The sequence below is a fragment of the Bufo bufo genome, chromosome 3 (assembly GCF_905171765.1).
Source record: "Bufo bufo chromosome 3, aBufBuf1.1, whole genome shotgun sequence".
Taxonomy (NCBI): Eukaryota; Metazoa; Chordata; class Amphibia; order Anura; family Bufonidae; genus Bufo; species Bufo bufo.
The window spans coordinates 266,012,040-266,025,748 of NC_053391.1; the positions used below are offsets into that span (position 1 = coordinate 266,012,040).

General features: G+C 39.2%; 1 protein-coding gene across 4 annotated transcripts in view; it reads right to left on the reverse strand.

Annotated features, from left to right (window-relative positions):
* Nucleotides 1–13,709, reverse strand: part of DCAF6 (DDB1 and CUL4 associated factor 6) — a 1,234,054-nt gene that overhangs the window by 491,701 nt on the left and 728,644 nt on the right. For 3 of the 4 annotated variants that reach the window (XM_040424128.1, XM_040424130.1, XM_040424127.1), the window contains exon 12: nt 9,197–9,253. The exons of the other annotated variant lie outside the window; for it this stretch is intronic. In XM_040424128.1, the coding sequence (XP_040280062.1) occupies nt 9,197–9,253 (57 nt within the window). The remainder of the gene's footprint in view (nt 1–9,196; nt 9,254–13,709) is intronic. 4 annotated transcript variants of the gene reach the window in all.

The window sequence follows — 13,709 nt, forward strand, 5'->3', positions numbered from 1 at the left end:
ATAGGAGGGGAAGATAGTGCAGATAGAGACCTGAGGCCAGGTAATTGAACTGGGGAAGGAATGGAAGGAGGGACTAGTACAGTTCATAAGGAAAGGTGTAGGGTAAAAATATACAGAAATCTCTCAATTGTATGTTTACTAATGCCAGAAGCCTAATAAAACTGGGGAACTGGAATTAGTGATGTGTGAGGAGGACTATGACATAATTGGAATAACTGAGACATGGCTGGATGTTAGCTATGACTAGGCAGTTAACGCACAGGGTTACAGTTTGTTTAGAAAGGATTGTCAAAAATGGAGAGGGGCAGGAGTTTGCCTTTATGTAAGTCCAGTCATAAGCCCACACTCTGCGAAGATATAAGTGAGGAACATCAACATGTGGGTAGAAATACATGGAGCCAAAAACAATAATAAACTAATAATAGGAGTTTATCATAGGCCACCTAATATACCAGAGTCCATAGAAAATCTACTACTAAAGGAGATAGATGAGTTGGCATATCATGATGAGATCGTTATTATGGGGACTTCAACTACTCAGATATAGACTGGGAAACTGAAACATGTAGCTCTCATAAAGGAAACAGGTCCTGGCAATAACCAAAGACAATTACCTTTCCCAACTGGTTCAGGACCCAACTAGAGGGATGGCCATACTGGACTTAGTATTAACCAATAGACTTGACAGAACAACAGCTGTGCAGGTTGAGGGACACCTGGGAAATAGTGACCAAAAAATAATAACTTTACAACTGTCATTCAAAAGAGTGTTTCTTCAGGGAGGAACAAAAATACCAAAGCTGAAAAAAGCTAAGTTTTGCAAACTTAGAGAGGCTATTGGCCTAACTAACTGGGACAAAGTCCTCAAAAATAAAAATACAGCCGCAAAATTGGATATTTTTAAAGCATCCTAAACTCTAATTGTGAGAGGTACATACCTTATGGGAATAAAAGGGTAAGGAACAAGAAAAAAATGATGCAGATAGATAGAATTGTAAAGAAAGCAATAAATGACAAAAAGAAAGCATTGAAATCACTAAAACAGGAGGTTAGCGAGGAAGCATTGAAAAACTATAAGGAAAAAAATAGAATATGTAAAAGACAAATAAAAGCAGCCAAACTAGAGACAGAGAGAGCCATTGCCAAAGAGAGTAAAACTAACTAAATGTTCTTCAATTTTATAAATGGTAAAAAGTATAAATCTGAAAGTGTCGGCACTTTACAGAGTGATGAGGGGGAGTTGCAGACAGCGATGAGGAGAAAGCAAAGCCATAAAAAATAAATTCTCCACTGTATTCACTGAGGAAAATAAACTGTCACATGAAATGCAGAATATAAAAGTTAATTCCCCTTTAAAAGTGCCCTGTTTGAACCATGAAGAAGTACAGTGGCGTCTTAAAAAGATTAAAATAGACAAATCGCCAGGACCAGATGGCATACACCCCCGTAATCTAAGAGAATGAAGTAATGTCACAGACACAACATTATTTCTGATATTTAATGACTCTATATTGACGGGGAGTGTTCCACAGGATTGGCACATAGCAAATGTGGTGACCAATATTCAAAAAGGGTCTAAAAACAGAACCCGGAGTCTATAGGCCAGTAAGCTTAACATTCATAGTGGGGAAAAATGTTTGAGGGCCTTCTACGGGACTACATACAGGATCATGTAATTGTCAATAATATAATAAGTGATAGCCAACATAGTTTTACTAAGAACAGAAGTTGTCAGACTAACCTGATGTTTTTATGAGGCGGTGAGTAGAAGACTGGACAGAGGGAAGGCTGTCGATATTGTGTTTTTGGACTTTGCAAAGGCGTTTGATATTGTCCCACACGGTTCTGTGCTGGGTTTGCTATTTAACTTATTCATTAATGACATAGAGGATGGGATTAATAGTGCTGTTTCTATTTTTGAAGATGACACCAAAATTTGTAATACTGTCCATTCTATGGATCTATGGAAGATGTTAATAAGTTACAAGCTGACTTGAACAAACTTACTGTTTGAGCCTCAACTTGGCAAATGAGGTTCAATATAGATAAATGTAAAGTTATGCACTTGGGGGCTAATAATCTGCATGCAGCATATGTCCTAGGAGGAGTAAAACTGGGAGAGTCACTGGGTGTATTAGTAACATGCAATGCCAGTCAGCTGCCTCTAAGACCAACATAATTTTGTATTGTATAAAAAGAGGTATGGACTCGGGGGACAGGGATGTAATATTACCACTTTACAAAGCGTTGGTGCGACCTCATCTGGAATATACAGTTCAGTTCTGGGCACCAGTCTATAAAAAGGATGCCCTGGAGTTAGAAAAAGTAAACAGGAGAGCAACTAACCTCATAAAGAGCATTGAAGATCTTAGTTATGAGCAAAAATTAAATTAACTGAATTTGTTTAGCTTTGAAAAAAGACGTCTAAGGGGGGACATGATTAACCTGCACAAATATATAAATGGTAAATTCAATGGAGTGGCTCACTGCTGATTGTGGGTGGTACGGTGCCGCAAACTCAAATTGAGGACACCCTACCTCAATTGATAGAATAAGTAAGAAAGTAGCAATAAGAGCGAGCACTCGCTCTATGGCATAAAGTGGTATTTATTAAATGTAAATATATCTATCAGTGATTTGTACAATAAAATATATCATCTAAAATACACAATCACATTAAATGTGTTAAAATTCCTAGGATTTGGTCAGAACGACCATAAATAATTTATAAGACCACAATGGATATCTGGGAAGATGAACAATAAATAGCAATTGTAACAGTGGATAGCAGAAGCAATTAAATAACAATTGTAGCAATAGATAGCAACAGCAATTAAATAACAATTGTAGCAATAAATAGCAGCAGCAATTGTTGTTCAGGTAACAGCAATCGATGTTAAGATGACGTGTGATATGCACCACGATGACTGTTGTGACAAAAAAAAAAGGTGCTAAGTGATTATATATAAAAGAAAAAATGATGGAAAAAATGATAATAATAATCAATCCTGGGATCCAAATTTAGTACAAGTGTCTTTGTGTTCATTCAAAAATGCAGTGAAAAAAATTATTCAAAGTATAAAATTATAAAGTCTTTGTGTAAATGTGAATTGTCTGGTGGTACAATGCACGTTGATAAGTGCTGCGATAGTTGTTTCACCTTCTGCGGCTAATAGTAATTTCCACAAAAATTGAATTGTCCCGGTTAGTGTGTCATCCACATAGAATAATTTGCATCTACCACTCTGTAAACTCGTGGTCTTGAGCAAGGCTTTAATCAGCCGTCTGTAACCAGGGCCGTCTTTAATATTGATTGGACCCTGGGCAAAAATTTACTTGGGCCCCCTGGATCCCGCTTTCCCACACCTTAGGCAATCACGCCCTCCACCACAACACACACACAAAAAATCCACACACCTGGTAGAGTCCAGTGAACTATTGTAAATACTTCCAGTTCTGAAGACTCCAGCGGCTCAGGGTCAGTGCTCTGGGCAGCTGGACTCAGGCTGGAAGTGGGCACCACTCTGCAGGAAGGAGACCGGGGCTCGGCTCACCCTAGTGTTACAGTGCACCCCAGCACCCCACAGTATGCAGTATAGCACCCTATAGTATACAGCAACCCACAGTATGCAGTATAGCACCCTATAGTATAAGGCACCACACAGTATGCTGTTTAGCACCCCACAGTATATAGTAGAGCAGTATAGCAGCCCACAGTATACAGCACCCCACAGTATACAACACCTCACAGTATACAGCACCCCAAACAATACACGATACAGCCCCCCACACTATACAGTACAGCAGTATAGAACTCCACACTATACCGCACCCTCAGAATACATTACACAGACCCCCACAGTATACAGTACAGCAGTATAGCCCCCCACACTATACAGCCCCCCACAGTATACAGGCCCCCACCCCCCACAGTATACAGCCCCCCCATAGTATACAGGCCCCCACACAGTATACAGGCCCCCACACAGTATACAGCCCCCCCCCAGTATACAGCCCCCCCACACAGTATACAGACCCCCCACAGTATACAGCCCCCACCACAGTATACAGCCCACCACACAGTATACAGCCCCCACACAGTATACAGGCCCCCACACAGTATACAGGCCCCCACACAGTATACAGGCCCCCACACAGTATACAGGCCCCCCACACAGTATACAGGCCCCCCACACAGTATACAGGCCCCCCACACAGTATACAGGCCCCCACACAGTATACAGCCCACCACACAGTATACAGCCCACCACACAGTATACAGGCCCCCCACAGTATACAGTCCCCCACAGTATACAGTCCCACACAGTATACAGCCCCCCACAGTATACAGCCCCCACAGTATACAGTCCCACACAGTATACAGTCCCACACAGTATACAGCACCCCACTATACAGTAGTTTACAGTATATTAACATAACAGCCCCTGTCACCTTTTTCTGATGTAATCTTCACACAAAAAAGCTCCACAGTTAACTTCTGCAACACTCCACAGGACCTGTGATGACCTCATAGCCATGTGACCAGTAATTGCTAGGTTACTGGTCACATGGTGATGATGTCATTAAGGTCCTAAATCACAACTTTAACACAGTACGATCATGATGCCTGGAATCCTGGTAGAGCTGACAGCCTGACACCCGGGGCAGTGGCTAGCAGGGCTCAAGAGGCAGCTGCCTTGGGCCCCCCAGGAGCAACTGGGCCCGGGGCAGCTGCCCCTTTTGCCCCTTGGTAAAGACGGCCCTGTCTGTAACAAGCGGTCCAACTAAGTGCATATGCAACATATAGTCTTGGGAAAGGAGAGGATTCTTACCTCCTTGCACGCTTGCACTTAGTTGGACCACTTGTTACAGACGGCTGATTAAAGCCTTGCTCAAGACCACGAGTTTACAGAGTGGTAGATTTTTGTGGTCTTATAAATTATTTATGGTCGTTCTGACCAAATCCTAGGAATTTTAACACATTTAATGTGATTGTGTATTTTAGATGATATATTTTATTGTACAAATCACTGATAGATATATTTACATTTAATAAATACCACTTTATGCCATAGAGTGAGTGCTCGCTCTTATTACTACTTTCTTAAATATATAAATGGACCATACAAAAAATATCAAGGGAAGCTATGCTGTGTTGAAACCCCTCAAAAAACAAGAGGCAACTTCCTACGCCTGGAGAAAAAAAGCTTGAGAATAGCTTGCTGCAGGTAAATACAGTAGATGGCTTCAAAAAAGGTTTAGATTACTTTTTAATTCAAAATAACATTGAGGCTTATGATAATGTATAGAAATCTTGTTCTGCACACCACACCCTTTCCCTTTGGCCCAACCCCCTTTTAAAAGGAAGATGGACATTGATCCAGGTATCGATCCGTGGATCGATATAGCAGGATTAAAGGTTGGACTTGATGGACTTTTGTCTTTTTCCAACCTTAACAACTATGTAGCAAACTAAGCTGCAGAAACCAGTGTCAGGCAGCTGCTGCCAAGACCAATAAGATAATGGGCTGCATCAAAAGGGGCATAGATGCCGTGATGAGAACATAGTCCTGCCACTTTACGAAACACTAGTCAGACCACACATGGAGTACTGTGTACAGCTCTGGGCTCCTGTGAACCAGGCAGACATAGCAGAGCTGTAGAGGGTTCAGAGGAGGGCAACTAAAGTAATAACTGGAATGGGTGGACTACAGTACCCAGAAAGAGAATGAAAATTAGGTTTATTCACTTTAGAAAAAGGACAACTAAGGGGTGATCTAATAACTATGTATAAATATATCAGGGATCAGTACTGAGTACTGAGATCTCTCCCGTCTATTTATCCCCAGGACTTTGATGAGGGGACATCATCTACGTCTGGAGAAAAGAAGGTTTGTACACAAACATGGAAGAGGATTCTTTATGGTAAGAGCAGTGAGACTGTGGAACTCTCTACCTGAGGAGGTGATGATGGGGAATTCACTGAAAGAGTTAAAAAGGGGCCTGGATGTATTCCTGGAGAGTAACAATATTACAAGCTATAGCTACTAGAGAGGGGTCATTGATCCAGGGAGTTATTCTGATTGCCTGATTGGAATTTTTTCCCCTAAAGTGAGGAAAATTGGCTTCTACCTCACATTTTTATTTATTTTTTGCCTTCCTTTGGATCAACTTGCAGGATAACAGGCCGAACTAAATGGAAAGATGTCTTTTTTCAGCTTTATAAACTATGTTACTATGTAACTAAGTTACATGCATTGCCCATGTAATAATTCTGGAGCATCTATTCTTATGACTATGTTGTGCCATTTCTGCATTATTCCTGCTAGAAGTTTACAAATAAATTGCCAGCAGTTGACTCTGTCCATTCAGTGCCGTTAGGGACAAACTGTGCAGGGACACACCCCTGAATGGTAACACCCATCTGTACTTTTACTGCAAGCTGCTGACAATTCATTCATAACTTTTAGTAAAAATAATAAAGGAATAGCACAACATAGAGTCATAAGAACTGATGCCCCAGAATTGTTATTACATGGGGGATGCAAGTAGTTGCTACAACAGACATGTCAGGAGTGGTGAAAAGTCCTCTTTATACTTCGGAATAATATGTGCACCTCTAATAACAGGAGCATCAAGCTGTTTGGAGATGGTCTTATAGCCTTTACCTTTAACATGTTTGTCTATAGTTTTCTTTCTAATCTCCTGAGACAACTTTCTCCTTAGCTTTCTTTAGCCCATGTTCAGTGTGGTACCCACCATGATACCAAACAGCACAGTGACCACTTTTCACCCTTTAAAGCCACATTCACACGACCATGTTTTTGGTCCGTCTCTGATCTGCATTTTTTGCGGCTATAATGCAGACCCATTGATTTCAATGGGGCCTCATAATAAGCGGACAGTACACCGTGTGCTGTTCTTACCTGTAACTCCGTTCCACAGTCCTCTAAAAAAAAAGGTAATGTCCTATTCTTGTCTTGTGGACAAGAATAAACATTGTTACAATGGGCCGACTGCAAAATACATACACCTATGATGCCAATTACAGGACACACCTTAATTTAACATGTCTTTATGGTTAAATTATTTTCAATGTTTTCTAAGGGTACCATTGCTTTTGTCCAGGACAGTTTCATTAGTTTGTTCTTTTAAATTATTCTCTTGAACCACAATTTAAAAGCAATGACTGATTTTTATTAGCTGATATTCAGTACATTTGTATGTATTATTACTTTTGTCAGTTTCAAGTTATTTCACTGATCACAGTTTTTTTCTTTCTTTCTTGAACGTAAGTGTACCAACAATTTTGTCCACATGTGCACATATACGATATACAGTCCAGTATATATTTAATATACACTGGCTGCAGCTCAGCTCAGTGTGACCTGATACATGTATACTCTACAGTCTAGTATATAAGTTGTATACACAGAGTATAGACCCACAGTCAGCGGACACAACATATATATATGACTTTAGAATATATACATCTCATGTCACACACAGTATATATCTGCACCAAGTGTATACAGCATATATATTAGAATGTAGAGTATATATGTATATATATATATATATATATATATATACACATATACATATATATACTGTGTATTCATGAGGCTGTACAATATGAATAAAACTGGGGAGAGGATAAAAAAAACTGATTGTGGCAACCATTTAGCATTGGCTGTCAGGATCAGCAAAAGGTCTGCTGTAACGAGGCTGCTAACGATTCTAATACACTTACAGACTCAGGACCTTGGGGGCATGCAAGTACAGGCAAGGGCAGGATATTATCACCCCAGTGCTGCTTGTCTGTGCCAATAGTCCAAGAAAGAGTCCCTTGCCCTCCAGCTCAGAAACAGAGCTTAGAGAGCAGCAGGAAACTGATCAAATGTGGAAGATGAGACAGCGTGGAAAACAATAAATGAACTAGGCCTGCTAGTCCGCCTGCTTCTCGCCCCATGCCTCTTCCATTTTCTGGGCACTTTGTAAAAGTGGCGTGAGTGAGGAGAAGACACAAATGACGCGCAAAAAAAGTGCCATAAATATATACTAAATGCCCTCTATATGTTTTCAAGCTATTTGTGTATGTTTTGTAACTAATTATTGCTATTGTCTATATATGGGCCCTTAATAATAGATCAGCTGTCGAAGCATCACGTGAGATGTGAAATTGGTTTGTTGTGTTGATCAATGTAAAGGAACCTTGCTATCCACACCCATGTGCATGTGAAGGCTTTTATGGATTTGATTCAATTAAGGTATCGCTGAGATTTTAAATGGTGAATTCCATATGGGCACAATAAACAGTAATAATACTTTCACTCTGAACTCATTCCTCTGATTAGGGTAGTCCCGCTCCTATGGTTATCACTGTAGGACCTAGTATGCAGGTTAACAATATTTTATTTATATTAGATTTTATTCCGTCATCTCTGATAATGTTCCAAGCAAACATGAAGATTTAAATTTAGCATTAGGCAGACAAAGCATTACAGGCAAACTATTAGATGCCATGCTCCATTTTAGTTAATCTGTGCTTTATACAGTAGATGTCAACTTGGATTAATGCGTTGGTATTCATAAGCAGCAGCTATGTTTTTAGAAATGTTCCTAGAATATTTTGTGTGCTCATTATTAAGAAGCTTTAGCTTCAAGCAAATAGCATTTATCATGCAGACAAAGTTAATACAAGGCACTTACTAATGTATTGTGATTGTCCATGCTGCCTCATTTGCTGGATTGATTCATTTTTCTATTGTATTATACACTGCAGCAGTGCAGATATGAGGGGGCCAGAGAGGCTGGTGTTTTTCCAATAGTGTGCAAGCATAACCACTGCTGCTGGACTGCAGAGTGGTCAAAACCCCTAGAAATTAGCAGTTTATAATGTGATGGAAAATGAATCAAGCCAGCAAAGGAGGCAGTATGGACAATCACAATACATTAGTAAGTTCCTTGTTAACTCTGTCTATGTGATAAATAAATTTGCTGGAGTGAGACAACCCCTTTAAAATGGATTGATGCATCAATAGGTCAAACAATAACTGCATCTTTGAGAAAATGCTCAGTACTCTATAAAAATTCAGTAAAATTAAGTACCACACAGCTGTCGCCTACAAGCTAATGCAGCACTCAGATTAAAACCCACACATATACTATACTGCTAATTTTGTAGGTCACGCACCCGGTCTTTCATCAAGTGATATAGATCCAAGGTGTTTGCTAATCATAGAAGTAGAATCTGAAACAAGAATTAATAATAATTCAGCAGCTTCAAATACAGTCTTAGTGAAGTAATGCATTTTGTTTTTATAGTCACATGAAAAAGTAAGGACACTGTATGTAAATATTTATTTTCATTTTATTAATATTTGATCTCCATTCAAACAGTATATCAAAATTAATGTAACAGAACTTAACATGAAACAAATTTGAGTCTCCTTGAGGAATCCGTGCATTTAATGTTCTTTAGCCTCATAGGTCTAGATAACTTGCTAGCTCTTGTTCCTCTGCAAGGCAGATCAGGATGACCTCAGTATAGGTCAACAATATCAGATCCTTAGGGGTCCGTTTACCGGCACATGCGCCAATCAGCTGTTTGAAGGGTTATCGGCACTTGTGTGAGCATCGCTTTCACTTCAAAATTACCTTTGCGTTGTGTAGAGGCAGTTCAGTGCAATTACAACTGTTCGTCGCATTCAAGTGAATGGCATAAGCAGTTGTAACTACACTACGCGGCTACTGCAAAGAAGATGACATGCAGGTAATTTTGAAACAACCCCTACTGATCGGAATATTAATAACTTAACCTGAGTATAGGTCATCAATATATTTGCAATCCCCAAGACCTTTAACTATCTGAAACACACCTCTTCTACAAGTGATGAACAGAAAGAATGTGATCAATCATTTGTGAAAACGCCATGACTTGAACATTGCTTCACAGGCACATGCACATCGAGACGATGGGCTTGGAAGCCTTAATACAGAAGAATCTGCCATGTTCCATACAGAATAGGAGAATACAATATCTCTTTCCACTGAGCGTCTTAAGAAAGCTGCCGGGAACCTGGATCGCTCATCAGAGCTTTGGTGAGCACAGTGGCTCCCTGAAACAGCTGATCAGCGGGAATGCCGAGACTTGGACCCCCGCTGATATGATAATAATGACCTATCCTGGGGATAACCCCTTTAAGATCACCACACTTTTCCAGGTTCTGCATTTTTGTTTTTACTCCCTGTTCACATAGCTGTAAGAGAGCTTGTTTTTTGAGGGACAAGCTGTACTTTCTAATGACACCATTTTATATTGTATAAGAAGTAGTGGAAAAAAAAAATGCAATTCCGCCCAAAATTTTGGGGTTTTATTATTACAGTGTGGTAAAACGGACATGTTAACTTTATTCTCTGGGTCAGTACAATTAAAATGACACCTCAATTATATACGGTAATTTGTATTTTAATATTGAAAAAAAAACTTTGAAAAATATTTTTATAGTGCAGGTGTTTTTGTACAAGGCAATGCCTATGATATTTATTTTTTCATTGTGTATTTTCATTTTGGGGAAACAGGTGAATCATTTAATTTTTTTTTTTAGCTTTTCAACACCTTTATTAATATACCAAACCAATACACAAAAAAAGCTTCAAGCTTAATATAATTATTTAATGACACTTTACCCTTTGCCCCCCCCCCCCCCCTGTAAGGGCAGAGAGAGAAGGGAAAAGGGAAAGGAAAAAAAAGAAAAAAATGAAAGGGAACAGTTAACTCAACACTTCCAGTCATCCATATCTTAATCCATTTCTCTAGTGCATCTCTCTGCTTATAAAGAATCCATTCATAATTTTTACCTTATTAACCAGATTTATCCAATTATTTACCTATGGAGTGTGATGTGCGAACCAACTCCGACTAATCAAAACTCTGGCCAATAATAATATTCTACCTAGCAAGATCTTTTTATATTTATAATTGCCTAGTGAAGAAATTCAAGAAAATCATTCAATAGAAACAATTGGGGATCAAAAGGAATCCGTATTTTCAATTTATGGATAAGGACATTATTAATACTATTCCAGTAGGCTCCAAGTTCTGGGCAAGCCCAGATCATGTGCAGATAGTCCGCGCCTAGAGTTTCACAGCGAGGACATTTAGAAGTATCTCTTAGTCCGCACTTATTTAACCAACTGGGAGTAACATATAATCTATGGTAAATATTGAACTGTATTAAAACATGATTAAAGTTGTGAGATAGTAGATAGAAGTTACTAAAAATACTTCCCCACCCTACCGATTGTATATTTGGACAGTCCATCCCCCAGGCCCTGTGTCCCGGCGATTGTGTCTCTTCAAAACGTGACTTAAGTAATAATTTATATATATTTGAAATCTTCATTCTTTGTGATACATTCCCTGCCCACCCATTTAAACCCGATTCACGTCCGCCCATAGACTATAAACGTCTATGGGTGGACGTCTATTTCTGACAGCACGTTTTAAAACGTCCTGTCAGAAATAGCAGCTGCACGCTAATCGTGCAGCTGCTGATCGGGTTGCCCGCTGTCAGTGACAGCAGGGCAACCCCAAGACAAGGCAGGGACAGTGCCCAGGTGTCCCTGCCTTCCGGATCGCTGCAGACACAGCGCTCAACGAGCGCTGTGTCTGCAGAGCAGGAAGCGCTGTGCGCTTCCTGTTCCGGCCCGGCGGTCATGTGACCGCCGGGACCGGAGAGTGCAGGGGCTGTGTGAGGTCTCTCAGAGACCTCGATCAGCCCTGCTCTGAGGCTGTACAGCGCTGGATTGCTGCTGACAGCCTCTCTAGGGTGCATTTCTTCTGTAACTGGGGCTACTATGTCAGCCCCAGTTACAGGAGAAATCAACAGTGAAAAAAAAAAAGAAAAAAGTGAAGTAATGTCCCCCAGAGGTCTTGTATGACCTTATGGGGGACGAAAAGTGTAAAATAAAAAAAAAAAAATAAAAGGTTGAAAATAAAAAAATAAAAAAAAGTTTCACATGTAAAAAAAAGTAAGTCCCCAAGTAAGGAATAAAAAAAAAAGTTAAAAATAGAAAAAATTAAAAAAGTATACATATTAGGTATTGCCGCGTCGTAAAAACCAGCTCTATAAAAATATCACATGACCTAACCCCTCGGGTGAACACCGTAAAAAAAAAAAAAAAAACTGTGTCAAAACAAGCAATTTTTGTCACCTTGCATCACAAAAGGTGGCAACCCAAGTGATCAAAACGCGTATGTCCCACAAAATAGTACCAATAAAACCGTCACCTCATCCCGCAAAAAATTGAGCCCCTACATAAGAAAATCTCTCAAAAAATAAAAAAACTATAGCTCTTAGAACATGGAGACACTAAACATCATTTTTTGTTTCAAAAAGGCTATTATTGTGTTAAAGTGAAACAAAAAAAAAAGGATACATATTAGGTATTTGCCGCGTCCGTATAAACCAGCTCTATAAATAATATCACATGGACCTAACCCCTCAGTGAACACCGTAAAAAAAAAAAAAAAACTGTGTCAAAACAAGCAATTTTGTCACCCTTGCATCACAAAAGGTGCAACAGCCAAAGGTGATGCAAAACGCGTATGTCCCACAAAATATTACCATAAAACCGCACTCATCCCGCAAGAAAATGAGCCCTACGATAAGAAAATCTCTCAAAAAATAAAAAAAACTATAGCTCTCAGAACATGGACACATAAAACATAATTTTTTTGTTTCAAAAATGCTATTATTGTGTAAAACTTTAAAAATGAGAAAAAGTCTACATATTAGGTATCGCCCACGTCCGTAACATCGGCTCTATATAAAAATGTCACTTGACTGAACCCCTCAGGTGAACGCTGTAAAAATAAATAAATAGAAACTGTGCTAAAACAACCAATTTTTTGGTCACCTTGCCCCATAAAGTGTTATAATGAATGATCAAAAAATCATATGTACCCAAAAATAGTACTAATAAAACTGGCACCTTATCCCCTAGTTTCCAAAATGGGGTCACTTCTTGGGAGTTTCTACTGTAAGGGTGCATCAGGGGGCTTCAAATGGGACATGGCATCTAAAAACCATGTGGAGTTCCTTTTCTTCTGCGCCCTGCCGTGTGCCCATACAGCAGTTTATGACCACATGTGGGGTGTTTCTGTAAACCGCAGAATCTGGGTAATAAATATTGAGTTTTGTTTGGCTGTTAACCATCGATGTGTTAAAGAAAAAAATTGATTAAAATGGAAAATCTGCCAAAAAAGTGAAATTAAAAAATTTGATCTCCATTTTCCTTTAATTCTTGTGGAACGCCTAAAGGGTTAACAAAGTTTGTAAAATCGGTTTTGAATACCTTGAGGGGTGTAGTTTCTACAATGGGGTAATTTATGGGGAGTATCCACTATGTAGGCCCCACAAAGTGACTTCTTCAGACCTGAACTGGTCCTTAAAAAGTGGGTTTTGGCAATTTTCTCTAAAATTTTAAGAATTGCTTCTAAACTTCTAAGCCTTCTACGTCCTAAAAAAATAAAATGACACTTCCAAAATGATGCCAACATAAAAGTAGACATATGGGGAATGTTAAATAATAAATATTTTATGAGGTTATATCACTTTCTGTTTTAAAAAGCAGAGAAATTGAAATTTAGAAAATTGCGAATTTTTCAAATTTTTGGGTAAATTGGGATTTTTTCATAAATA